General features: G+C 40.0%; 2 protein-coding genes across 2 annotated transcripts in view; both read right to left on the reverse strand.

Annotated features, from left to right (window-relative positions):
* Nucleotides 1–27,809, reverse strand: part of LOC105924405 — a 749,458-nt gene that overhangs the window by 219,686 nt on the left and 501,963 nt on the right. The gene's annotated exons all lie outside the window — the stretch shown is intronic.
* LOC105924516 (mucin-2-like) lies at nucleotides 13,745–16,588 on the reverse strand. The gene is made up of 3 exons (XM_036146708.1): nucleotides 14,641–16,588; nucleotides 14,412–14,491; nucleotides 13,745–14,115 (listed from the first exon to the last, which is right to left on the reverse strand). Exons 1-3 carry the CDS (start codon nucleotides 16,556–16,558, stop codon nucleotides 14,023–14,025), a joined length of 2,091 nt encoding a protein of 696 aa, XP_036002601.1. The 5' UTR covers nucleotides 16,559–16,588; the 3' UTR covers nucleotides 13,745–14,022.

Here is a 27,809-nt window from a genome sequence, read left to right on the forward strand (position 1 = left end):
TATACAGATTGGTCAAAAATGTCCTATATAAGGAAACCAGTTGATTGCATCAAAGTCCCGACAAGCAGCATTCACTCCTGGGGAACCGTAGAGCCACAGAAGGAGTCATCTGCATTGTACATGGCTTTGCTGCAATCCCTCATACTGAGCAAGCATGAAGCGACAGTGGGAAGAAAAACCACCCATTAACGGGAAAAAAAACCTCCGGCAGAACCGGGCTCAGTATGAACGGTCATCTGCCTCGACCGACTGGGGTTACAGAAGACAGAACAGAGACACAACAAGAGAAACAAAAAAGCACAGAAGCACACATTGATCTAGTAATCTGTTCTACATTAGATGGTAGTAGCGGGTGAGCCGTCTTCTCTGGATGATGTCACAGTTAACAGAACGCCAGACCAGGTGTACCTACTATGAAGAAAAAGAGAGAGAGCAAAAAGTTAAAGCAGAAATGACAACACATAATGCATAATTGAAGAACAGTAGAACTCAATATAGTGAGAAAATTAGATCCTGATATACTCCAGTAACCTAAGCCTATAGCAGTAAAACTATAAAGGTAGCTGAGAGTAACATGAGTCACTAGTTATAATTTTTGTCAAAAAGAAAAGTTTTAAGCCTAGTCTTAAAAGTAGACAGGGTGTCTGCCTCACGGACCAAAACTGGGAGTTGGTTCCACAGGAGAGGAGCCTGATAGCTAAAGGATCTGCCTCCCATTCTACTTTTAGAGACTCTAGGAACCACAAGCAGACCTGCGGTCTGAGAGCGAAGTGCTCTGTTAGGAACATACGGGGTAATCAGAGCTCTGATATATGATGGAGTTTGATTATGAAGGGCTTTATACGTTAGAAGAAGAATTTTAAATTCTATTCTTGATTTAACAGGAAGCCAATGAAGGGAAGCTAAAATTGGAGAAATATGATCCCTCTTGTTGATTTTCATCAGAACTCTTGCTGCAGCATTTTGGATCAGCTGAAGGCTTTGAACTGCATTTTGTGGACTTCCTGATAGTAAAGAATTACAATAGTCCAGCCTTGAAGTAACAAATGCATGGACCAGTTTTTCAGCATCACTCCTGGACAGAATGTTTCTAATTTTGGCGATATTCCGGAGGTGAAAAAAGGAAACTCTGGAAACCTGTTTAATATGGGATTTAAATGACATGTCTTGGTCAAAAATAACACCAAGATTTTTTACTTTATTACCAGAGGCCAGGTTAATGCCACCCAGATTAAGTGATTGGTTAAGAAGTTTATTTTTTGAGGACTCTGGCCCAAAGATTAAAACTTCGGTCTTGTCAGAATTTAGATGCAGGAAATTTAAAGTCATCCAGCTTTTGATGTCATCAAGACATGACTGCAGTCGAAGTAATTGATTGGATTCATCAGGATTTATGGATAAATATAGCTGAGTATCATCAGCATAACAGTGGAAATTAATCCCATGCTGTCTGATAATTTTGCCTATCGGAAGCATATATATAGTAAAGAGAATTGGTCCAAGGACTGAACCCTGTGGTACTCCACAGGTGACCCTAGAGTTTGAGGAAGATTTATTATTAACATGAACAAATTGGAATCTGTCTGACAGATAAGATTTAAACCAGCCTAATGCTTTCCCCTTAATCCCTACAGTATGTTCAAGTCTTTGTAGGAGAATGTTGTGATCAACTGTATCAAACGCAGCACTGAGATCTAACAGGACAAGTATAGACACAAGTCCATTATCTGAGGCCATGAGAATATCATTAGTGACCTTCACCAGAGCTGTTTCAGTGCTATGATGAGCTCTGAAGCCTGACTGAAACTCCTCAAGTAGGTCATTACTTTGTAAATGTTCACAAAATTGATTAGCAACTACTTTCTCAAGAATTTTAGATAAGAAAAGAAGATTAGATATAGGTCTGTAATTTACTAACTCATCTTGATCAAGAGAAGGTTTCTTAAGTAAAGGTTTAATAACAGCTACTTTCAAAACCTGTGGTACATATCCATTTACTAAGGATAGATTAATCATGTCTAAAATAGTGCCACTGATCAAAGGGAATATGTCCTTAAACAACTTGGTTGGGATTGGGTCTAACATACAGGTAGAAGGTTTAGATGAAGCTAAAATTTTAGATAGCTCAGAAAGCTCCACTGCTTTTAAACAGTTCAGACACTGCGCAGGTTCTAAAGATTCCTCCAATGCTGCCTCACTTACTGAGGACGAGGTAATCATGTTTGGGAGGATGCCAATTATTTTATTTTTAATGGCATCAATTTTATTTATGAAGAATCCCATAAAATCATTACTACTGAGAGCTAAGGGAATGGATGGATCAACAGAGCTGTGGCTCTGGGTAAGTTTGGCAACTGTACTAAAGAGAAATCTAGGATTATTTTTATTCTCTTCAATTAATGATGAAAAATATGCTGCTCTAACTCTGCGGAGGGTCTTGTTATACAACAATAGTCTGTCCCTCCAGATTAAGTAGGATTCCTCTTGGTGTGTAGAGCGCCATTTTCTCTCCAATTTCCTAACATTGTGCTTCAAGGAACGCAGCTCTGAATTAAACCAAGGAGCCAGCTTCCTGTGAATAATCACCTTCTTTTTCAAGGGAGCTACATTGTCTAATGCAGAACGCAATGAGGAAGTCACATTGTTAGCAAAGGTATCGATTTGTGAATGGGAAGAAACAGCAATGCTGCCATCTACAGGGCATTTCTGCAATACTGAGGATATTAAGAAGGGGACAGACTCTTTAAGTATTTAGAACTTGATTACTGATTTGTACCATTTCTCTGGCTTGTTCAGGTTAAAAGTGTTGAATTATAGTTTCTGTTACAAGAGTCTTTTCCTACAAAGTTATGTGTTTATTCAATGTGTGACTACTCCTCAGAAGTAAAAGGACTGGGCATGGCGCAGAGGCGTCTAATTGCCAACAGGGGGCAGTAGCCATTAACAAAATGCTTGCTTATTTCTTTGGCAGTATACAGTACATATGGACAACAGATTAAAGTGTCCAATAAAAATAACAGGAGTCTAGAACAGGCAATGTGGTGATCAAAAATACAAACCAAAAGCAAAAAAGTTGGCGCTAATTGTGTCTTAAATATACAGGTGAGGGAAAAATTGTGTAGATGAAAGATGTCTGAACTCTCTCATTGTATTTTACTGGTGCCAGACATGTAAGAGTAATGATTAAGAGCTCCTGGATCATTTATTTTGGGCTGTGTCACACACAAATAATAACAGATGTATGCCTTTTTGGGCAGTATAGCTTTGAGTGAAAGTATACATGACAATTCCTGTAATGATATTAAAGAATTAGTCATTATTTTAGGGGGGGGGGTAGTTGTGTTATTGACCATCAGATGCTTTTACGGGTCATTTTATCAGGACCATTTCTGAGTAGTTTAAAAAACTAAAAAAAAACAGACAAAAAATTCCTGTTTGGGTGATTCAGTTATATTCTATTTAGCTTTGTTTCCTTTAATGAAATCCTCAAAAAGCTTACAGGAATCTTCTATAAAGGAGGCTGATGCATTGAAATTCAGTTTCATTGTTTTGTTGGATGCATGGGAAAGTCTGGTCTAAAATCGTCGGCTGACACTAAGTATCTATCCTCTTTATGTTTGTTATTTATTTCAAAGTTAATAAAAGAAAGCAGGAAATTTTTCATTTTACTATATTAGGGGTTCTCTTTCAGTCCTTAACCCCTTAAAGCTTGATACAGGTTTTCATTTTGAAAAAAAGAAAATCCTTTTGGTGGCTTTAAAAAAAATACATCAGGCTTTCAAGTTTTCTTTGATCCGTTATTGATACATTAGACCAAAAATACATTTTCCTTATGTTTTCTGCATTTTTATACAGGGTGTGTAAAATATATAATTTGTGTATGTTGTAAATTGTATGTTCAGAAAAACACAGACTTTGTTGAAGAGGTAGAGGTCTCAGAAATACTTATATAAAAAATAATACATTTGGAGTAATAGGGTTCCAGCAAACACAATTTACTTTTTGTGTATTTAATAGCACTACAACCAACAAAAACAAGTACTACAAATACAACTCGGATTTCAAAAGTGCAGTCTTCATTTATTTCAGATAGTTATTGTGTATTTTCTTCTCTCCCATTGACTTTTAAGACATTAGAACAGTGGCGGGTCCTGACAAATTTCCCAGGTGGGGAAAAAGGTTATCAGGATGGCTATGATGACCCCTTCAATGAGTAAACTATTAATACATAAAAGTCAAATTGGCTAACTTTACAGCATTACACTGAAATATTTAATATTCAAATTGTTTTTTTGTTCATCCACTAGATGGTGGTATGACCCATGAAAATTACACACATTTTTTTTTTTTTTACACCTAACAAATTAAATTCTTAAATACAATACATTTTTTACCTAGGTAAAACAGCTACACTGTGGATATCAAACAGATACAATTGTTATCTACTATTATGCCCTTGAAATCACAATCTGCTTGAAAGCACAATCTGCAATATCTAGCCATCATGTCATAGTGATAATCAAATTAGATTACTAAACCTGTAAGTATTCAAAAAATAAATTCACAACAGGAAAAACATGAGTTTATGAAAATTTTCTCGACCTGAGGAACAGAAAGAAAGCCAGCAGAGACCTGACAGATGATGAGTGTCTCTAGGATTTCTCCTCAGGAAAAAGGAAAACAACTGAATTCTCATTAACAGGCTGCTGCACACAACAGCTTTAATATCACATTTAATTTAATTAGTTGAGTATCACCATGAAACTGGCCATGCAGACGTATAATCAGAAATGCAGAAAAGCTGAAAACAGTCTGATCCCTAGAAGACTGAAGCGACTGCAGGATCCTTTTATGTAACTTACTGACTGTTATTCAGAGGACAGCGGTTTAAACTGTTCCTCCTTCAGTCACCGCTTCAATGGTTCCACAACATTTCAGTTTGGTTGAAAATATGCAACTAGCTATTTACAGATACAAATTTGGAAAGTATAACATAACATAACTGACCATTCAATGACACACTCACGCATCACTTGTACTGAAATTTTGCCTGCCTCTCCTTTAAGCAGGTGTAGCAGGATGAAGCCTCCCCTGAGATTGAGGACACCTGGTGTTCAATTAGCTTATGGGTGGAGAGCATAAAGGGAGTCTCCCTCACCTGGGTGCTTTATGCCTACACTTGGTCATGTTGCAGTGAGGACATTGTTTGGCTCACTCAAGGGAAAAATAATTCTACCAGTAAGTAATGTTTTCTCCTGCTGCGTTAGCTTTATAATTTTAGTGGCTTACTCAAATTGTTTGACCTTAGAAAGTGCCTGAAATCTCTTGGTTGGGACTGGGGTGTGGATGAAACGACCCCCAGTGCAGTGTAACGACACCAAACTGGTAGGTACTCTATAGGTGGCCTGATTCCCCTTTACTTTCTGCAGTTTCTGAAATCACTTCTTAACCTGTACTTTGATTGCAGAGATAAAGCTGCTGGAGACTCTGCTGCTTTGTTTTATTGTTACTGTCTTGCTTTATTTTTGTTTTATTTGGGGTTTTGTTTTTGCTAAATTCTCAATTTGGGTCTCTTAGTTCTGTATTTTGGGTTAATATTTGTTTATTCTAACCATCCTGTTTCTGTGTGCCATCTGGCCTTGGGTTTCTTTGTTTAGGTTATCCAATTAAAGCTCAAATTATTTTTAATTATGTCTGAGGTTAAGAACAACCTCATTTTAGCCTTGGTGTATGTTTAAACTGTTACTATTGCCTTTTTATTTTTGTTTTTTTGCTCTATTAGTCCTACCCTCTCATTTCCAGGCTGAAGGCGGTGGGGTGGGGGAAAGGCCTTTCTGAGGACTGGATCTGTGTGTTGGGATAATTTGTTTTTTTTTCACAAATGCATGTCTGTTCACAAGTGAATGGGGTGATTTATTTGGATTGATTCTTTTTCTTTAAGATCCAGTTCACTATAATTGGACTGCCCACCCCCTGCTGGTTAGCCTTAGTACTGTCCCCTTTCCTTCCCGTGTTGTCCCTTGTATCCTAATTGTGTTTTAGCGTGGAATAATAAAATACATCTTGTTGTGGAATCGTCTTGTTCTCTTTGGGTAACGAACTTGTAGTGCCTTATTGGCGATCTATTTCCTTGGGGGCAATTCCTAAGGTGGCGTTATTGATATCTCCGGTTTCGAGGGGCCAAATATTAAAACCTCATACCCTCGTCCTGTCACACAGGCAAAGTGCTCAATAACCCTCTCATTAAAGTCAGTCATGTTTTAGACAAGTGCTCTCTTTCCATGAAAAGCACGGCCACTGCATTCAGACGTTCTTGTCCCATAGTATTTCTCAGGTCTTAATTCTTTTCAGGGTGGAAAAACACCTCTCAGCTTCAGCTGTTGTCATTGGAGTGGTTATAAGGATGCTGGACAGCCTCACAGCCTCAGAGAAGGTTTCCTGCCAGTTGTAGCTGTGTAGAACCTGCTACAGAGTCAGCAACCCCTGATGTCTGGACTCATAAATGAGAGAAAGCTCAGTCCTCAGCTTCTTCTTGTTCCCTCACAGTGGTGTTCAGAGCTTCTTCAGGAAACATTTTCTGATGCCGGTCAAAAAGCTCTCCGTCTAGCAGCACAGCACTCACAAGGTGGCTGGTGAAGGAGAACCTGTCTTTGGCCAGGCCCAGGATTGTGTCACATATGTTAAATTTATAAAAAGGTACAATGAGTGACACACAAAAGTAAACAAAACATGTTGGCATGAAAGTGGTTTGCTGTATCGACTGTTTCAAAGTTCCCAGGTAAGAATTTTGTTATGCATGCAGGCTCACACTAAATAAGAATAAGTGTTGGGTGAGTAATTAACTACCATAGATTATTAAATCAAAATCCAATAAACAGGTGAAAACATTTTTATCTCTTGGTCCCAACAATCAAGAATGCCTACATCAATGGTGCCTACAGAAGTGAATGCAGATACCTCTTTTGACTACCTGTGCTTCTCTTGTTCTCCTAAGGCTCTTCTTGATCTTGTGCTACCTGGTGCTTCTTGCTGCTGCTGATGGGAGGAGCTTTGGGCTCTGAAGAGACACAGATCAAAGGTGTTTGAATATGATTGAGACAGTACCTCTTTGTCATGATCAATATTTCCTGTCTTAAAACCAATGTTATTGGTAACAAAAATCGCCTGTGTTGCATAACGTTCAGGGAATGGATGGAAAAATAAGACCGTTTCTGGATGTGATTAACTTACTGATGCAGATAAATGCATATGACTAAATCGGTTACTTACTTTTAAATTCTTATGAAGTAATGTCATAACATGCAGACATTTATTAATAAACGCGTGCATAATTATTCTAATATCTATACTTTATTATCTCACCTGATGACCTGAACACTGCTGGTGAAGTTCTGCAGAGCACGTTTGATGAACACCATGTTAATGTCCCTTTTCTGCAGCTGTTGGTACATCAAGCCAACCTGAGACATATGATGAAACAATTGCAGGAAAAAAAAAGAAAATCTTCATCCTGCAGCATCCTACACGGTGGTGTAGTCCAATAAACTGTCTGAGGTGATGGTCTCAAAACACATAATGAGGTCATCCAGGTTCTCACAGACATTGCTCTCAAACCTACTGTTGGAGTTTCATCTTGTGGATGATGCTCTTGGCAATCGTTGTGAAACAATTTGGTCAAGAAGGGCTGGCCGTTTTTAGGTGACCAGGTGAATAAAAGTGGAAAGTCAGAGAAAATAAAAACCTCTCACTGCTGGCATGTGAGAAGTTACCTGTTGCATGATTAAATTCAGCTGCTATGTGTCACAATGCTAATAATGGGTATCTGGCTGCACATCCTGTACCTTTTGCTGCACACCAGCCCTCTCTCCTCTCATCACACCGGCACCATCGTAAGCTTACGCAATGAGCTTACACTTGTCATCAGCATCAGTGAAAACGTTAAGTCTCTCCAAACTTGCATGTGCAATGGAGCCAGCCTTTGTAGACAAGATTGGAACAAATTGAAAGAACCGTTCTTGCACTGTATGTTTTTTCCTCTATTTATTTCAGGACAAGCACCGAGTCTGTGTAGAAACCCTTTGTGGTTTCATCTGCTTGGATTGCCACGATTTTTTTTGGGGGGGATTTTTTGCGGCTATAGTGGCTCGCTTTTTCTGGAAATATAACTAAGGCGTCTGTATATGGGTCGCGCTACTCGCTGCGCCACGTGCGCGCCTTTCTGCACAGTCTTTGACGTACCTTTAAAGACTATGGCCATTTTTAAGTGCTCCTCAAACACCTTGTCCAGCGACGCCACAAAATCCCACCAGCCCACGGAAAGTCCCAGCATTCCTGGACTCTATACATTCATCCTCGCCTTGCAAGGCTAACTCAAAAACTCCACAGAACTTCACACAGTCAATAAGGTTGCTCGTGATGTGGCGGTTCTTGTTCACCTCATTATTGCAACGACGCACAGCTATGGTGTAGCTCTCGGCTAACTGTGTTGCAACGTTTGTTCTCCCAAAAGCCGACAGCTGTCCATATGCATCTTCGATGCTTCGTGTTTCCTTGCTTTTTTAGAAAGATGCTTAATATCAGTGACACCTGTCCAGGAAGTCTCCGTGTTGACATCAGGGTGACTTAGGACACAGGGGTAGCAGAACAGGGAGTTAGCTACTTCACACCCTGCAAGCCATCTTTTCCGATCATACCCGCTTTAGTGGACACCTGCTTGATATTTAAACTTGGTCTTGCTGGTCCCGATGCTTTAACAGTCAATTTATCAAACTCACTTCTACGACTGAATGGTAATTCTCTTAAATAGACAATGGAGTTAAAGACGTGTGTGTGCTGTACTTATCTATCAAGCACGCCACACTGTGTGACAATGTGAAATTGCATTGGGGCAAGCCCTCCCAGAGCCCATAGAAATGCATTGCTGTGTCCAAAATTTGAAATAAATACTCTTGCCGTGTGTGACGGCCATGCTGTGAGGCAAGTGGCCGGTAATTCTGTGTCAATGCAGGTCTTTGATTGTGGGAGGTGCTTCTGATTACGTGGCCACCTGAATGGTATTTAAGGAGTGCCGTTCCACCCATGAGGAGGTGTGTCACTGTGGTACCAGGTGTCATCGAAGTGCCAATGTGTCTATGGCTCCAGAGGTTGCCGTAGCTCCAGAGAGAACCAAGCCGAGAGAAGACTAGGTGGAGGGAGCATGTGCTGAAAGCACATCCTGCGGTGCCACTCATCACCCCTAGACTATAATTTTAATAAATGCCTCTGAAAGGCTAAAAACATTCCTGGTTGCCATGACCTACCTGTTTTTGTTGCGGTCATTCGAGCTGGGCCGTAACATCGTAATTACGTATGGGAACGCTTGAGGCAACTTTCAACTCGATCGAAGGGGGGTGGGGCTTCTGGTTCGAAGCGGCAGTCAGGCTGCTGAAAGTCACAGCTATTGAGGTTGCTGATTGGACAATATTATTACAATATTATTATTAACACTTACAATTGCAAAATAAACTCTTATCTCTCTCTTTGTTAGGGAGGGTGGTGCACCATTATAGGCCAGCCACCCCTGCATTAGAATATTGAGATGGTTAAAGAAGAAAAACACTAACACTGGATGTAACAGAATATATTAACTAAACAATTTTTTTTATCTTTTATGAATTAGTAGGGTCTGCCACTCTACTTCTCTAATCGAAAGAGTGTGGGCAGGGCCCTGCTTCATTAGAGATAATGCCATTTTATATGGTGTAAAAAATGCACCAAAGCGGCAAAAAATACATTTAGTTGGATGTAAAAAGCAGTGTTCAGTGACCTGACTAAATGTAGGGTTTACATTTTATTAAACAGCATTTTTATTGGGATTTCACCGTGTTATGGCATCCTGTGTCAGAAACGAGAGATTGAGGACCCAGTATTCAGCCAGAAACGAGAGTGCAAAAATAAAAAGGCTTTAATAAAGCTCAAAAGGATCAGGCAGGGATAAGCAGGCTCGGTGGTCAAATAACAGTCCAGGGTCGATACGCAAACAGGTTCACTAAGGGCAGGCAGATCCAATGGCCAAAAACAGTCCAGAACAGTAAGCAGACTAACTAGGCAGGGATCAGGCAAACTCAGAAACTCCACGACAGAAACAGGGTCAGGCAAAACAGGTTCAAGGATCAGGCTGGATCATAAGTCAAAAAGGCAAATTGGGTCAATATTCACAGGACTATCAGAAAAGAGTATGCTGGACAATACCCACCAAAATGGCACAAATTGATCTGGCAGATTGCAGGGGGCAGAGGCAGGTATAAGTAGGGGAGTGAGCAGGTGAATGGAGTGAAACTTATTACCAGAATGGGTGGAGCTAATCAGGGGAAGGGATGTGACTGGAAGTAAATAAGGTGGTGACTAAGAGGGGAAAGAATGCTGGCAGGTGAATTGAATAAAGGCTGGTGACAGAAGGGATCAGAGCAGGCCAGAAGACCTGATAACAAAAAACAAAGTACAAAATCAAACACATTATTCCAAAAACCAAAACTAATACAGAACCTTAACCTAAGACTAAACAGAACACAAGCTATAATAAAAACCAAACAAGAAAGAACCCAAAACAGAAACTGAACTTAAGGCAGGAGAGTGAACTAATTAATCAAATAACAAACATAAACCATAACAAACCCCTAATCATGATATCCTAGCTAGTAAAAGAGCATTTTTAGCCTCGTTTTTATATACAAATGTGGGAAATAAGTAATTTTGCCACACTTGCTTGCCATACAGACTATCTGCAAGGCTCACAGTATGCGCACAGTACGCCCGAGTATGTGGAACCTTTAAAACACTTTGGACTAAAAAGAAGAACCATTCATAGGAGCTCGAATGACATGTTTAACTTGTTAGATCTAACCTTGCCTGCAAGATGAATTTTCGTAGTATTTGTGCGTTCACAAACACACAAGAATCCATCTTGTATTGTTCCAGCTTCAACCATTTGTTGAAGCTGGAACCAATCATGTTGCAGTACTGAGGGTTAAGGTGGGACATACTGGTGCGACAAAAGCATGAGCAGTTGAGCCCTCAGCTGAACCAACACAAACATGGCAGCACAGGAGGACACGTGCATAGCTGCTGATTTCACATCTGCTTTGTAAGAATCTACGTTTTCATCTTTGATAGCAGAACATTGAGAAATGTCTTGACTAGCTTACTTTCTTGTAGTTTCTCATGATGCCTGCTACTTATGTTTTAAAGGAGCAATGAGCGATTTTTCACAACTACATGGGGCTTGAACACTGTCAGTAGACCAAAACATCGTGCATCACACAACGGCTCTCTCTAGCACCGTTCCGGCTTCAACCCAGCACCTATTTCCCCTCCCTTTCTCACTTATCGCCTTATGCGCATATTTACAAAGGATAAATACACGGCAAAACAGAAGCATTGGAGGAACATGTCTGGTGAAGTAGGTATAATGCTGTAAGTAAGAGAGTGATTTAATCTGCAGGGTGTGTTCTCTACCATCTTGTGCCTAAGCAACACTGCTCTGGTGGTGGCATTTTACAAGCAGGGAGGGGCTTAGCCTTGAGTGGCAGCTGTTCACATGCACGTACATGCAGGCGCGGCTCACCCAGCTATGTAAACAAGAGACTGGAGAAGAACACAGAGAGGTGGTGTATGACGTCATACCATAGTCCATCTAAAAAGACACCTTTAGTTCTCCACAAAACACATTTTTTTTCGTTTATTTTTTTCTATTTAAAATAATGACTTTTTGCTTATTGCTTTTTTAATCTGATACAGTGATTGGCTAAAACCAAACGTTGGCAGACAAGCACTAAGTGTTTCTTCGCCCAATCAGCTCAGAGAGTTCTGCTTAAATTCCCGCTGTCCTCAAGGAACTATATGAAGTCAAAGTCAAGGATAGACAAGATGATTTCAGCCTTGTTTTCATTGAGATGGGTTAGGAGGAGAGCATACATTTTTCTATCACTTTAAAATATTTAGAAAATATTTTAATGGCTGAAAAAACATGCCACACGTATTTTTCTTGTTATATTGCTCTTTATTATTCAAAAACATATGTAAAGAAATAAAAGTTCCAAAAAATATTTAGTCATAAGAAACAGAACATTATCTGTTAGGATTAGATACATTTTTGGCCTCTAAGGAGTTGTTGGTGTAACTGCCCTGAGGACCCCATTTTCAGAAAGCTGGGTTAGTTGATATTCAGAGTAATTTCTGGGGTAAATTCATGCACACCCTGCCTTTTCCATTTCAGAAAGCTTAGAAGCTTTTACCCCGAGTAAAATTATGACAGCAAATTACTCTGTGAAACAACCCTGCTACCAAGCAGAGTTGTTTGGGCAAAATTAGTTTTTCCTAATTTTTCGCAGAGATCTGGACAAGGAAGTGTTAGAAAAGGTATGTCCTGTTCTGGAGGAGCCTGTATGCTGGAGAGCAAATACTCCTGAGAAATCTCTGTCAGGCCTTACTGACAGATTTCTGAGGAGAGAGACCACGATTAAATGTCCGCTAATTTTTAAATTATTATATTTTAAGGTGTTACCGTTTTTTTGCCGCTGTCATTGATTTATCTTAGTATTCTGAGCTGCACAATGGTTTTCTAACACTAAGGGACACTGGGTTGTTGTAGTTCTGAACAATTTTTGTGCTGCTCTTCGTTTTTTTTGCTAAGAGCAGCTTTTTAATAACCTGAGGCAGCTGTATGTCATGCTGTCATGAATGTTACTGTCACACTCAGTTATAGTCGAGTTTAAAGATGTTTCATAGTCAGAGACCCACAAGATTAATAAAGGAACTAAACAGAAAGAAAGCAATAATTTATTCTCTATTAAATTTTAAGACTTCCAGCACTAATTTTCTCTTCATATATTTTTTTTCCCCAACACCGTTAGGGCTACAGCAGATTTCTTCACTTAAACAACGCCACATTTACCACAACTTTAAATATTGCCTATATGATTAATAAAAAGTGAGGTTGGCACAGATTATCCATCTACACAATCAGTGTCAACTCGTTTTTAGAAGAATGGGTGACACCAAATTCTGGCAAAAAGATGAATGAACATATCAGTTATTTTAATAACTCCCACCATCCCATCATTAACTGCAAATATGTATTATAGCCAATTAATACTTTAGTTGAGTATGGTTAAACATATGAAAAACTTATAACTCAACCTTACCTGATTAAATTGTATTTTCATACTTTATCTTGATTTGCTGCCACGTACTTTTAATGCCTGTCAGTTTGCACCTATAGACACATAATCAATGCGTCCCCCTCCCTTTCTTTGGTTGTTGAATGAGTACAGTGTGAGGATACAGCTTTAATTCTCTGTCAAATAACACTAATATTACTCATGCATTGACTTTTTCAGCTAACTCGCTTTTTTCTGCAGCAACAGCATTGTTTCTTAGGGTTTAATCTTATCCATATGCCTTTACTATCCATCCATTATCTATGCACGCTTATCCCTCATGGGGTCGGAAGGGGTGCTGGTTCATTCAATGGCGAGAGGCAGGGTACACCCTGGACAGGTCGCCAGTCTATCGCAGGGCAACAGGACAAACAACTATTCACGCGTAGCCTCACACCTAAGGATAATTTAGAGGGGCCAATTATCCTAAGAGTTATGTTTTTGGACTTGGACAGTTACGGAGTACCCGGGGAGAACCCATGCATGCAGATCATGCAGACTCCATGCAGAAAGACCCAGGGTTGGAGTCGAACATATAGGACCTTCTTGCTGCAAGGCAACAGTGCTACCCACTGCGACACTGTGCAGCCCATACCTTTACTAAAGATTTCTATTTCTACTCGCGGGAAATGCGAACTTCCAGGGTTCTTATTTCTTGTCATGGTGAACTGCGTTATCTGTGTTCCATTGATGAGGGATTATTTCATGCTCGGGCTCGCGCCTAACTCAGGGTTGACAGGACGCTGCGTTTAATTACCTGATTGATATCACCTGTTCGGAAACAGAAAGTGACAGAATGAGGTAGAACTACTCAGCAGCTTTCTACTCAGGGTAGATCGACCATTCGTTCTGAAACGGGGCAAAAGAGGCTAACACTCATAGTTGATGGCAGTCCTCGTCTGACCAGTTCATCTTTAATCTGCAGAAGAAAACACAAGGGTTTATTGAGATGGAATCAGATGCAGATTATAAACATAACTGATTTTGCATTTGTGCTCATGCCATTCATGACTGAGATTTGCTTTTGACATAGGTAGTGTGTAGACAATTGGCTCTCAAATCAAATTTTCTTGGGAAAGACATTTCAAAACACCATAACATAAGAAAAAAGGCACAGAGGTAGAAACACTTTCGGAAGTTCATAGTGGAATCAACCTAACCAGACAAAAGAAAAATAAGATTATAACCAACATCAAAGTTAATCAACTTACTGACCTGTTTTTCAATGGTTGCATACTCATTTTTCAGTGGCTTATATCTTATAGATATCTTCCCATTCAGAGCAACAATAAAACCTAGAAGGACAAATTTAAAATTGAATGAACTGATTTAGCAATTCTGCATTAGTATGTAGAATGAAAAAATATAAACACATTTTAAGGTATAATTCTACTTCTGGCATTATGGTAGACAATCTAAAAAAACTGTCTTTAGTCCCACTCACCTGGTCTTGAAGCATATGTTGAATTTGTAGTGGAGATTGTAATAAGTGAAGTTGTTGGGAGTTGGGCTGTGGCCGCCATTGTAGACATGGTTGGGGACTGGGTGGTTGTAGTTGGCACTGGTGTGGTTGCAGGTGTGGGGGTAGTTGTGGTTTGGGGTTGGGTTGTTGTAGTAGCCATGAGTGTTGTAGTAGTAGTCAAGGGTTGGGTTGTTGCATTAAGTATAGGTGTTGTTGCCACCATGCTTAGAGGTTGGGTTGTTGTAGTGGGTTTAGCCATCATTGTAGTTGCAGTCGTGGTTGGGGGTTGGGTGGTTGTAGTTGACACTAGTGTGGTTGCAGGTGGAGGGACAGTTGTGGTTTGGGGTTGGGTTGTTGTAGTAGGTATGAGTGTTGTAGTCGTAGTCAAGGGTTGGGTTGTTGCATTAAGTATAGGTGTTGTTGCCACCATGCTTAGAGGTTGGGTTGTTGTAGTGGGTTTAGCCATCATTGTAGTTGCAGTCGTGGTTGGGGGTTGGGTGGTTGTAGTTGACACTAGTGTGGTTGCAGGTGGAGGGACAGTTGTGGTTTGGGGTTGGGTTGTTGTAGTAGGTATGAGTGTTGTAGTCGTAGTCAAGGGTTGGGTTGTTGCATTAGGTATAGGTGTCGTTGCCGCCATGCTTATTGGTGGGGTTGTTGCAGTGGGTATAGCCGTCATTGTAGCTGTAGTCGTGGTTGGGGGTTGGGTGGTTGTAGTTGACACTGGTGAGGTTAAAGGTGTGGGGGTAGTTGTGGTTTGGGGTTGGGTTGTTGTAGTAGCCATGAGTGTTGTAGTAGCAGTCAAGGGTTGGGTTGTTGCATTAAGTATAGGTGTTGTTGCCACCATGCTTAGAGGTTGGGTTGTTGCAGTGGGTATATCCGTCGTTATAGTTCTAGTCAAGGGTTGGGTTGTTGCATTTAGCATAGGTGCTGTTGCCGCCATGCTTATTGGTGGGGTTGTTGCAGTGGGTATAGCCGTCATTGTAGCTGTAGTCGTGGTTGGGGGTTGGGTGGTTGTAGTTGACACTGGTGAGGTTAAAGGTGTGGGGGTAGTTGTGGTTTGGGGTTGGGTTGTTGTAGTAGCCATGAGTGTTGTAGTAGCAGTCAAGGGTTGGGTTGTTGCATTAAGTATAGGTGTTGTTGCCACCATGCTTAGAGGTTGGGTTGTTGTAGTGGGTTTAGCCATCATTGTAGTTGTAGTCGTGGTTGGGGGTTGGGTGGTTGTAGTTGACACTAGTGTGGTTGCAGGTGGAGGGATAGTTGTGGTTTGGGGTTGGGTTGTTGTAGTAGGTATGAGTGTTGTAGTCGTAGTCAAGGGTTGGGTTGTTGCATTAGGTATAGGTGTTGTTGCCACCATGAATAGAGGCTGGGTTGTTGCAGTGGGTATATCAGTCGTTATAGTTGTAGTCAAGGGTTGGGTTGTTGCATTAAGTATAGGTGCTGTTGCCGCCATGCTTACTGGTGGGGTTGTTGCAGTTGGTATAGCCGTCATTGTAGTGGTAGTCGTGGTTGGGGGTTGGGTGGTTGTAGTTGACCCTAGTGTGGTTGCAAGTGGAGGGATAGTTGTGGTTTGGGGTTGGGTTGTTGTAGTAGCCATGAGTGTTGTAGTAGCAGTCAAGGGTTGGGTTGTTGCATTAAGTATAGGTGTTGTTGCCACCATGCTTAGAGGTTGGGTTGTTGCAGTGGGTATATCCATCGTTATAGTTCTAGTCAAGGGTTGGGTTGTTGCATTTAGTATAGGTGCTGTTGCCGCCATGCTTATTGGTGGGGTTGTTGCAGTTGGTATAGCCGTCATTGTAGTTGTAGTCGTGGTTGGGGGTTGGGTGGTTGTAGTAGGTATGAGTGATGTAGTCGTAGTTAAGGGTTGGGTTGTTGCATTAAGTATAGGTGTTGTTGCCACCATGATTAGAGGCTGGGTTGTTGCAGTGGGTATAGCTGTCATTGTAGTTGTACTCCTGGTTTGGGGTTGGGTTGTTGTAGTAGCAGTCAAGGGTTGGGTTGTTGCATTAAGTATAGGTGTTCTAGCCGTCATGCTAATTGGTGGGGTTGTTGCAGTTGGTATCGCCGTCATTGTAGTTGTAGTCGTGGTTGGGGGTTGGGTGGTTGTAGTTGACACTGGTGTGGTTGCAGGTCGAGGGGTAGTTGTGGTTTGGGGTTGGGTTGTTGTAGTAGGTATGAGTGATGTAGTCGTAGTTAAGGGTTGGGTTGTTGCATTAGGTATAGGTGTTGTTGCCACCATGATTAGAGGCTGGGTTGTTGCAGTGGGTATAGCCGTCATTGTAGTTGTAGTCGTGGTTGGGGGTTGGGTTGTTGTAGTAGCAGTCAAGGGTTGCGTTGTTGCATTAAGTATAGGTGTTGTAGCCGCCATGCTAATTGGTGGGGTTGTTGCAGTTGGTATCGCCGTCATTGTAGTTGTAGTCGTGGTTGGGGGTTGGGTGGTTGTAGTTGACACTGGTGTGGTTGCAGGTGGAGGGGTAGTTGTGGTTTGGGGTTGGGTTGTTGTAGTAGGTATGAGTGATGTAGTCGTAGTTAAGGGTTGGGTTGTTGCATTAGGTATAGGTGTTGTTGCCACCATGATTAGAGGCTGGGTTGTTGCAGTGGGTATAGCCGTCATTGTAGTTGTAGTCGTGGTTGGGGGTTGGGTTGTTGTAGTAGCAGTCAAGGGTTGGGTTGTTGCATTAAGTATAGGTGTTGTAGCCGCCATGCTTATTGGTGGGGTTGTTGCAGTTGGTATAGCCGTCATTGTAGTAGTAGTCGTGGTTGGGGGTTGGGTGGTTGTAGTTGACACTGGTGTGGTTGCAGGTGTGGGGGTAGTTGTGGTTTGGGGTTGGGTTGTTGTAGTAGGTATGAGTGTTGTAGTCGTAGTCAAGGGTTGGGTTGTTGCATTAGGTATAGGTGTTGTTGCCACCATGATTAGAGGCTGGGTTGTTGCAGTGGGTATAGCTGTCGTTGTAGTTGTGGTTGGGGGTTGGGTAGTTGTAGTTTGCACTGGTGTGGTTGCAGGTGTGGGGGTAGTCATGGTTAGGGGTTGAGTTGTTGTAGTAGGTATGAGTGTTGTAGTTGTAGTCATAGTCAAGGGTTGGGATGTTGCATTAAGTATAGCTGTGTTTGCAGTCATGATTAGAGGTTGGGTTGTTGTAGTAGGTATAGCCGTCATTGCAGTTGTGGCCGTGGGTGGAGGTTGGGTTGTTGAATTAATTATGGGTGTTGTAATTGTGGTTTGGGGTTGGGGTTTAGATGTTTTTAAGAGCTTTATTGGAATAGAAGATATGGGTGTTGCAGTCTGGAATAGAGGTTGGGTTGTTAAAGGAAGTACAGGTGCTCTTGTAGTTGGGGTGAGTGGCTGGGTTGTTGTCATAGCTATAGATGTAGCAGTCAGAGCTGGGGACTGGGTTGCAGCTTGCATAGGTGTGGTTGTAGTTTGTGCAGGGGTATTTGGGGTTGGGGGTTGAGTGGTTGTAATAGGTGAAGTTGTTGCAGTTATAGTTAGAGATGGGGTTGTAGGTATGGGCATCATTGTAGTTGTAGTTGTGGTTGGGGGCTGGATTGTTGTAGTAGGTATAGGTATCATTGTCCCTGTGTTTGGGGGGTGGGCTATAGGTCCAGCTACAGTTGTTTTTGGACCTATGAAAAGAATAGTACATCACTTGAAATATTAGTTTAGAAAACAACTTATTGAATTAAAGAATAAAGGGATAACCTCAAAATATCCAAACTTACTGTGTTCTGCTGTTACAATGACACAACGGAGCTCAGACTGATAAACAGAACTGGAATCACTGTGGAAGTATTTTAAAAAAAGAGATATTTATGACTTACTTGCTGGGGAAATTACTTTTAAAAGTACTTAAAGTCATAAAACAACAAAGATAGTTTAAAAACTAATGCATGCTTTAGATAAACAGTACACAGCAATGCCTATCTATCTGTATGTTTATTTCTTCTCCTCTCAAGAAGGATTTTCATTTTGCTTTGAAGTAGACTGTAGCCCTATTTTCACTAAGTTCATAGTTTGAAATGTTGAACGTTTTTTGTTTGCTTTTTGCCCCTTTCCCATTGGGTAAACACTTCAGTAGCATTAAATCCAAAACAAATAAAATGGCAAATAGAAACAGCTAATTTCCAAGAGCTGTAAACGCCATCGTCCCCTGATGAGAGACTGTGAACCAGAATTTGTTAAATCACTCCAATGTTATTGCCGCGGTAGGCGATAGACCCACTGCTGAGAGTTTCTCCATCAATCTGTTTATCATAATAAATCTAATGTTAAATATGCTACAATCACTTTACTGCTATTGCCTATTTGCGCATTTCTCTCAGAAATATCAAATTGCACAGTTCTCTAAATTGATCCTCAAATCATTGCACAAAAGTAACTTATTACCTCATTACTGAGATTCATGGAGTATGACTAATCTATGTAACATGGCTCATATCACTTGTGAAGGAACTGATACCAAAGCCCTTGGACTTTGACACAAACTTATTTTTTTTACCTCTTTTATGTTCTTTATCTTTGCATAATCTAATGCGAAAAAATATAAAATTTGTACATATTGTTTATTGCATGTTATTTGTTGTATGTACTCTAAGCCGGAGTATCCTGCAAAGAATTTCCCCACATTAACATGGGGTGACAATAAAGATTCTTTAATCTTTCTTAAATGTATTAATTTCTGTTGTTGGATGCTCTAGATTCATTAACATTTGATAATTTTACACTTTATGTTAATGATTTTAATTATCGCTATAAAGGTAATTTACTTTAATAAATAATATTAAAATGTGAAAAACGTTTCTTGTACATTTCAAAATAGTGTGATGACTAGATACTGACTTTGCCTGGACAACAAAACAGATAGGGTGACTTTCTCCAACTTCAATCACAGATGGTGTCCATGTAAGAGAGAAGTTTCCTGATCCCAAAGACTTTTTTATTACATTGTATGGCCCGCTCACCAGGAGCTCAATTGACCTTTACCAAACAAGAAATAGAGAGTGGTTAGAAATATTTCCATCCCACCGCCAACTCAGTGGTTTCCTTTCCTTGAGGTCATAATGTAACAACTTTGAAAGACATCTGTCATAATTCAAATATCACTTACATGGTTTGAGTTGCCTCTGCTCTGATGGGAATTTCCAGCATCTGATATGTGGGCGTGGTGAACTGAGCTCTATTGTTTGGAGTCGGACTCAGGAATCTGGGCAGATATAGACCTTCTGTGCAAGATGGTACTGCATGATCCACTGCAACAATACAGAAAAATTGCAAACTCATACTGTTTTATCTGCTTGTATGATAGTTCAAAGTCCATATATGATACTTCATTTGTTCAGAATACAAACCCTAATAAAGGGGGTTTCTCTACAAATTCATCAGTTTGTCAACTTAAATAACTTACAGCTTGGAATTCAACACAATGATCCTTGGCATTCTGATCACTAGACTGGACACCCTGGACTTACCCCTTCTCACATGTACCTAGATCAAAGACTTTCTATTCAACTGACCCCAGGCTGTGAGTCCCCCATCTTTTCTCTACATGGACACCGAGCACAGGTTAAGCACACGACTGCGTGCTGAGACCCTTCTTTACTCCCTCTACACCTATGACTGCAGTATGGCCCACAGCAACAACATCATCGTCAAATTTGCTGACGACATCACTGCGGTTGCCATAATCTCAAAGAGAGAGGAGGTACGTAAGCTAACATTCTGGTGTTCAGAAAACAATCTGGCACTGAATACCATAAAACAAGAGTAATTATCATTGACCCTAAGAGACATAGACTGGAGCTCAGTTATCCGGGTCCTCGCATCAGCAAACAGGCTACATTGGCAGTACTCCGTTAACACCTAGTAATAGCTTCTAATGACCCAGAACAGTGACAGGTGGGTCATTGATTTACATCTGACCTAGAATGTGACTAGGAGGTTGGGCCTCCATGTCCTTAAAAACAGCAGCGCTCCCACTACAGCCTGCTCAAATGGGAGCCACCAGAACTGAAAAAGACTCCTGGATAGGTGTTAAAACGTTTTCAGAAAGAACTGAGCAAAAGTCCGGTTGCCTCTGATTTAAGCCTTTTTGCTGGTTTAATCAACTGAAACAAATAAAGTTACACGGAACAGGAAGGCAGGGCACAAAGTATAAATGAGGAGCTAATGATCACACAGAGGGTTGAATACTGGAGGAACCAGCAAATGATAAAAGCAACCAGGAGGCTTATATACAGGGGGAGTGAGGAGAGCAGGCATGGAGAGCAGGTGTGAGTAATAAGATGATTATTGGCACCATCTGAAAACAATGAAGGTAGAGAGTTGAGGGAGAACCATGACAGACACAGACAGGGAGATAATGCTGTAAAACATCTAACTAACATATTAAATAACTAATATATTAACAGTCCACAAAGGAAAGAACAAATATACACAAACAGTAATGGAAAATGACAACAACAGCATGATCAAGGAAAACACAATTTAAATTCAAAAACACCCAACGATCATGACATTTAGATTAGGATTTGACTTGTAGTCTTTAGGTTTCTAAGATCTAGTTCCTGTTTTCTATTTTTCTATATTTTGTGTCTGCACTGAAAAGGAAAACATTGCAATCTCATTATACTCTGTACAGTGACAACAAAGGGCATTCTATTCTATGGAGAAGACACCTGATGAGAATTGGCAGGTTAACTGAATTTAATTTAATATATCCTTGTGTTTAGACCATTGAGCAGCTTTCATGTTGCTATGTCTGGTAAAACCATTTTAAAGGTTTTGTTGAGTTGCATCAAGCTCAAAAGTTTTACCACACAATAATTTTGCCATTCGCTGAAGACACATTCATGGATCAACTGTAAACAGATGTTTTCAGTGTCCCTTAGAGCTGGCTATTAAACAAGGTAGTGATGATATAACTTTGTACCTTTAAAAGCAAACTGGATGGGTATTTTGCTGAGAGGAGTAATAGTATTTCTCGCCTCCTGAAAACCATCAGCTTGAGTCAGGGTGATGTCCTGCCTGGAAAAGTCCTCCATCACCATTTGGACCACATATTGGCTGCTGTTCGGGGATGAGGCTGAACGATAAAGTACAAGACTGCAACAGAAGGAAGTGAATGAGGAAATTCTAAATGTGAACACAAGCAAAGTCGATATACTATCAGCGAGCTATATAGGCGAGCATCTCAGCGAGAGCGAGCGCCGCGCTGCGCGAGCGATGTCGGGCGAGCATCGTCGCGACGCGGCTATCTACTCTAGCGCTCGCGGCGACTCGCTCTCTCGCTGCGATCTGCTCTGCGCTCGCTCTCTCTCTCTATCTTCTCTCTCTCTCTCTCTCTCTCTCTCTCTCTCTCTCTATATATAATATATATAATATATATATATATAATATTATATATATATATATATATATATATATATAGATAGCATAGATAGATAGAGAGATAGATAGATAGATAGATTAGATCGATAGATTAGTAGTATAAGTTAAGCTTTTGATCCTTACAGATGAGACATTGAGGACCGAAGGAGTTGTACAGTTGGCACACTCTGATAAGGAGCTTGATGCGTATCTGCATCTTACATCATCTCCATCAGGGTCAAAGGCCAACAAGTTTATGTTTCTCGGACAGTTTCTAGGAACTCTGCAACAGAAAAAAAAAAATCCCTCACAAAGACTCTTCTCATAATAAAGAGGATCTTGTTTCTCTAGGTTTTAAAGTAATTCCGTTCATACTTTATCTCTACAAGAACACATGTCTCACAGAAAATTTGACTGTGAAATATTTTGGTAAACAGAGGAATTCATGACTCATTCACTGTTGGCTGATCCCATTCCCTGATCATAACTCTACCATTGTACTTGATGGAGGAAGACATGTACAGACAGAAGTTTTTTTTTCTGTTACTGAAATGTAAAACATAGCTAATGTGTTTAGTTTGTGTAAAAGAATGATTGGTTGATTTCTTTTTGGCCTAATGTCAAACAGAATCACCTCAAAACTGGAAGGATGGTGGTCTGCGGTGATGTGTTGGCTTTGCCGATGTCAGATCGGGTCCTTAGTTCAACGTAAGTCACAGCTTTCCAGGACTCAATTCTATCATCATTAGCTATCCAGTTTCCACCAGAAAGCCTGTAGGGGAAGTTAGGGAGTAGATTTCAACTGAAACACGGAGCCTGATGTATTTTGGTGTTTATTGTCTTTAATTATCCGAAACCAACAAACTGTGCGATCTCTACCATACAGCTCTATCAAACAGCCTCAGCCACTGTATACAGGACTGTCTCAGAAAATTAGAATATTGTGATAAAGTTCTTTATTTTCTGTAATGCAATTAAAAAACATGAAATGTCATGCATTCTGGATTCATTACAAATCAACTGAAATATTGCAAGCCTTTTATTGTTTTAATATCGCTGATTATGGCGTACAGCTTAAGAAACCCAAATATCCTATCTCAAAATATTAGAATATCGTGAAAAAGTATACTAGTAGGCTATTCAACTAATCACTTGAATCGTCTAATTAACTCGAAACACTGCAGTGTTTCCTGAGCCTTGAAAAACACTCAGCTTGGTTCAGTAAACTAAATCACAAGTATGGTAGTGGTTAAGAGACGACATAAGATTCTCACAGTAACTGGTGTACTGACCATGGCATTACTGTCCTTGATTGGCCTGCCAATTCCCCTGACCTGAACCCCATAGAGAATTTGTGGGGTATTGTGAAGAAGAAGCTGAAAGACACCAGACCCAACAATGCAAATGAGCCAAAGGCCGCTATTGAAGCATCCTGGGCATCCATAACACCTCAGCAATGCCACAGGCTGATTGCCTCCATGCCACGCCGCATTGATGCAGTAATCTGTGCAAAAGGATTCCCAACCAAGTACTGAGTGCATTAATGGACATTTTCAAATGTTTGATTTTGTTTTGCTGTTATAATTTTTTTTTTTACTTGGTCTGAGGAAATATTCTAATATTTTGAGATAGGATTTTTGAGTTTTCTTCAGCTGTACGCCATAATCAGCGATATTAAAACAATAAAAGGCTTGCGATATTTCAGTTGATTTGCAATGAATCCAGAATTTATGAAATTTCATGTTTTTTAATTGCATTACAGAAAATAAAGAACTTTATCACAATATTCTAATTTTCTGAGACAGTCCTGTATTCCGGATTAGGTGTAGTGATCTAATCCCTCCTCAGTGATATTGAAAGAATATAATTTTGCAAAGCGTTAGGGAGGACTCACTCAAGTGTAAGTGGAGAGTTGTTGGGAAGCAGCTGAGATATCATTGTTTCAGTCTGACACCATGAACTGGTCTTTTCCTCAACCTTGATTGGGTTAGTAATCAGCATCTCATCCGCACAATTGCCGGTGCAAGACCATTTACCACTGGTGCACGAGTAAAAGTTAGACTTGTAGCGAAGGATCACCTGTAAATTAAAATTAAAGAGGTCTTTATTACAAGTAGACTTTTACAGGTAGGTGTAGAATTGTGCAGTCTTAACTCACTGTGACTGGTCCGTTCGTAAAAGAGTCCTTTGGATAGTAGGTCATCACAGTGCCATAGAAATGTGAAGCGTGTGAGCTGCTGACCAGCAGCAGCACCAGGAGGAACATGGTGACTGAGTAAGATTTTCTGCACAAAGTCTGTTATTTATCATAGAATTTATATTTTCACAGACAGCCTGTGGTCCACTCCCTCTCACAGTCCATTGTTTGTCCCGGAAATAGATTTTAAGGCGTGGCTTTATAATGGAAACCTGGCACGGGGAAGTGTTGATCAACTGTATGATAATGATCAGAGATAAAATAAGTTAAAAAAAACAAGAAAAAGAAGGAGGTGTAAGGAATGGAGGAGTCACTGCCAACATAACATTGAACAGTAATTTTATTTTTATTTTTTTGCACATGCAAGGTGTAAATAATTTGATGCAGCTTTAATACACACTTTGGCTAACACTGATATTTAAATGCAGATGTACAAATACATCTCTAAAAAAATTATATCATGAAATTCAGATTGTGAAATTCACATCATATTGATTCATTACACATAATTTAAAATATTTCAAACTTTTATTTCTTCTGATTATAATGAAAATGGCTCACAGATAATGGAAGCCCCACATTTACTGTCTCAGAAAATTAGAATACGCCAGGATTCACACCCAAATGCCTAATTTATTAAAACCTCTCTCTGGTCTCCCAGTCTGGGAAATATACATATTTGTTATGTTCCTACATTTTGCCACCTGCAAACATATCAGCTGTTTTCTCTAACATGTTAATATTGATAATGACAAAAATGATTTTATGGCATTCATTGAGTTTTAAACCAGACCCTTTGTTAGACTATACACAAATATATACATTTGAAAAAAAACTGTGAAAGATTTAACACAAAAGGGATGCTGCGTTTTCTACATTTATCCCGCACCCAAGAATAAAAACCAAACATAGAGAAGCAGCCATCACGTTTTATGGTCTACATGTCTGGAATAAACTCACAGAATGCTGTGAAAATTTTAAATCAAGGTTATAAATCCCTCTTGTTTAGAGTTGACCTTGCCTCTTCTATTTAAAACTATGAAATTAAACATTGGTGATTTCAATTTGTAGACAAACTTTCATTTACTTTAATATCCCAATGTAATGTATTTTGTTTTCTTTTTTCATGATGTAAAGCCCTTTATTTTGTTGCTGAAATGCTCTATGCAAATAAACAGCCCTTCCTTTTATAAAACACATAAGCTTAAGTCAAATATCCAAAAAAGCAACCAGTTTCAACAAGGAAAAGCACCATGTACCAGTTTCTGTTTTTCCATGTGTTTTGCATTTCCTTAAACAAAATGAGACAGGACTGCCCCGGTGTTAATCTCCAGAGCCTGACGGACATGACTGTAAAACTAAATTAAAAATAACCATGCAGACCTGTTAGTCTACAAAATGTGTGTATTTCTTTGGAACAAATTGTCCTGCAAGAATTTGTTTAGAAGATTAATTAATTAAATGTTTCTGATCAGTCTTGTTCAGTAGTTATGCAAGGTGGAAATTGTCTACCGTTGGATCTTACACGTCTTCATGTTTGTAAAATGCTGTAAATAATATTTTACAGTTGTTTGCTTCATTCAACCAACATACATGGTACTTTCTCATTCATATATATATATATATATATATATATATATATATATATATATATATATATATATATATATATATATATCAATGCAATGAAACATTACGTGAAGATGATTGGCAGACCTTCTTCAAACACGTCACATCCAGATTTCCATTCACAATCATTTGGATCTCAGCTTAAAATTCTGCAACTAATTATTACATCTTGCATGACCAATATTATTTGTATATGTATTTGCAGTAGCTTTCCAGTAATTCTTAACAGAGTTCATCGAATGTGTGTCTTAACTTTCAATGTTGAAATGACAGTTGAAAGGTCTCTGCAGCATAATTTTATCATCTTATTCATTTCATGGCCGTTTTTATACTCACTACAGAGTCAAGGTTTACCTTATCTCATGTAACACACAGTCTCAACAAAGAATTGTATTAAAACCTTTTGGAAACTCCTTGCTGAATCAACTCTAAAATACTTTATATGTGTTCTTAATACCCAAACAGTAAACGCAAAAGTTTGTAAAAAGATGTACCAGAAGGAGAGCTGATTAAAGGAGTTGCGCTTGTCACAATTTGTCTAATGAACCCGAATTCAACCACACACTGAACTAGTTTTCTAAGAGTTTTATTGAAGCTCGACTGAGCAGGAGGTTGTGGATGGGTGCTGGAGCTAGAGGACCGGAGAGAGTTCTTGAGATGCAGGGCAGCAAGAGATCCAGGCAATGAAGCAGTGAGCAAACTCGGAGGACAAGAAGGCAGGAAACCCAGCAGCTAGCAGAGGTCTTACTTGAAGCACAAAAAAGGCAGGAAACCCAGCAGCTAGCTGAGGCCTTACTTGAAGCCCAAAGAAGGCAGGAAACCCAGCAGCTAGCAGAGGCCTTACTTGAAGCACAGAGGAGGCAGGAAATCCAGCAACAAAATAGGGAACAAACTAGGCTGACAGATGTCGAGTGAGTGGAGACTGATGACGAACCGGTGGGGAAGAGAAGACTGAGGGAGGCTTTTGTAGGGAGGCTGGCAGGTGGAGTGAGTTCTGACTAATTAGTGCCTAATAGGTGTGACTGATTGCTGAGGGAGTGAAGGGTGAGCTGAGTGAGAGGAGGAGAAACTGAAAAACAACAGGGCAAAAAAGGCCAGACCAAAACTGAACCAGGACATTTTGGATCCTGACCAAATCCAAAATGTCCAACTAATCTAATTGGCCTCATTTCTTTTCTTTATGTAATAGGATAATCATTAAATTATCCTGGCCCAAAGGCCCCTAAGCAAATAGTTAGCTAACCTCAATAATATTTGTAATCCTTCATCAGAATGTTTTAACATCTGGTTAAAAGGAGAACTATTGTGTTATTTGCGTTCGAGCGGAGAGATATTAAATCTCCTTAAATCGTGTAGGTACCTGTGTGTAATTTCAAAAAAAAAATTCACTGGTGCTTTAATCCCAAATTTAGCCATGTTAGTTAGTAGAACGAGTCATTATACTAATTTTGTAGTTTTATCCATTTAAGCCTTTAACTTTTTTTGCGCTTAATTGAGGTCTCCCGGAGCGGCAGACCTTAGCGCCATCCTAATTATTTGCGTCTTATTTGTGGCTCTGCTTACTTCAAGATGTCCAGTAAATGCGGTGTTCGCAATTTCCCTTCGCATCAGCAGGTAGCGTAAAGCTTCAGGTTACTTTGCTTATAATGAAAAATTAATTCATTCATTTGTGTCATGATTAGAACGTGAGACTGCGAATGAGAGCAATTACTGAGGCAGATGGTTTAGTTAAAAGGTTTATTGTCAGAATGCAGATGAACTAGTTCAAGATGTCAGCGGTTTGGAGGTCTGGCAGGTTCTGCCGGGAAAGATGAGAGGCTGGTGAATAACTTGGGTGTTGGAAAATAATGTTGAGCATTTTTCTTTTGGATAAACTTTACATACACAAGTGCACTCTCACAAACACCTACAGGTGCTGGGTTCCACATACATAGAGGTTTACTTCTATACAGAAAGTCCATATTT

The sequence above is a fragment of the Fundulus heteroclitus genome, chromosome 14, assembly GCF_011125445.2.
Source record: "Fundulus heteroclitus isolate FHET01 chromosome 14, MU-UCD_Fhet_4.1, whole genome shotgun sequence".
In the NCBI taxonomy this organism is placed as follows: domain Eukaryota; kingdom Metazoa; phylum Chordata; class Actinopteri; order Cyprinodontiformes; family Fundulidae; genus Fundulus; species Fundulus heteroclitus.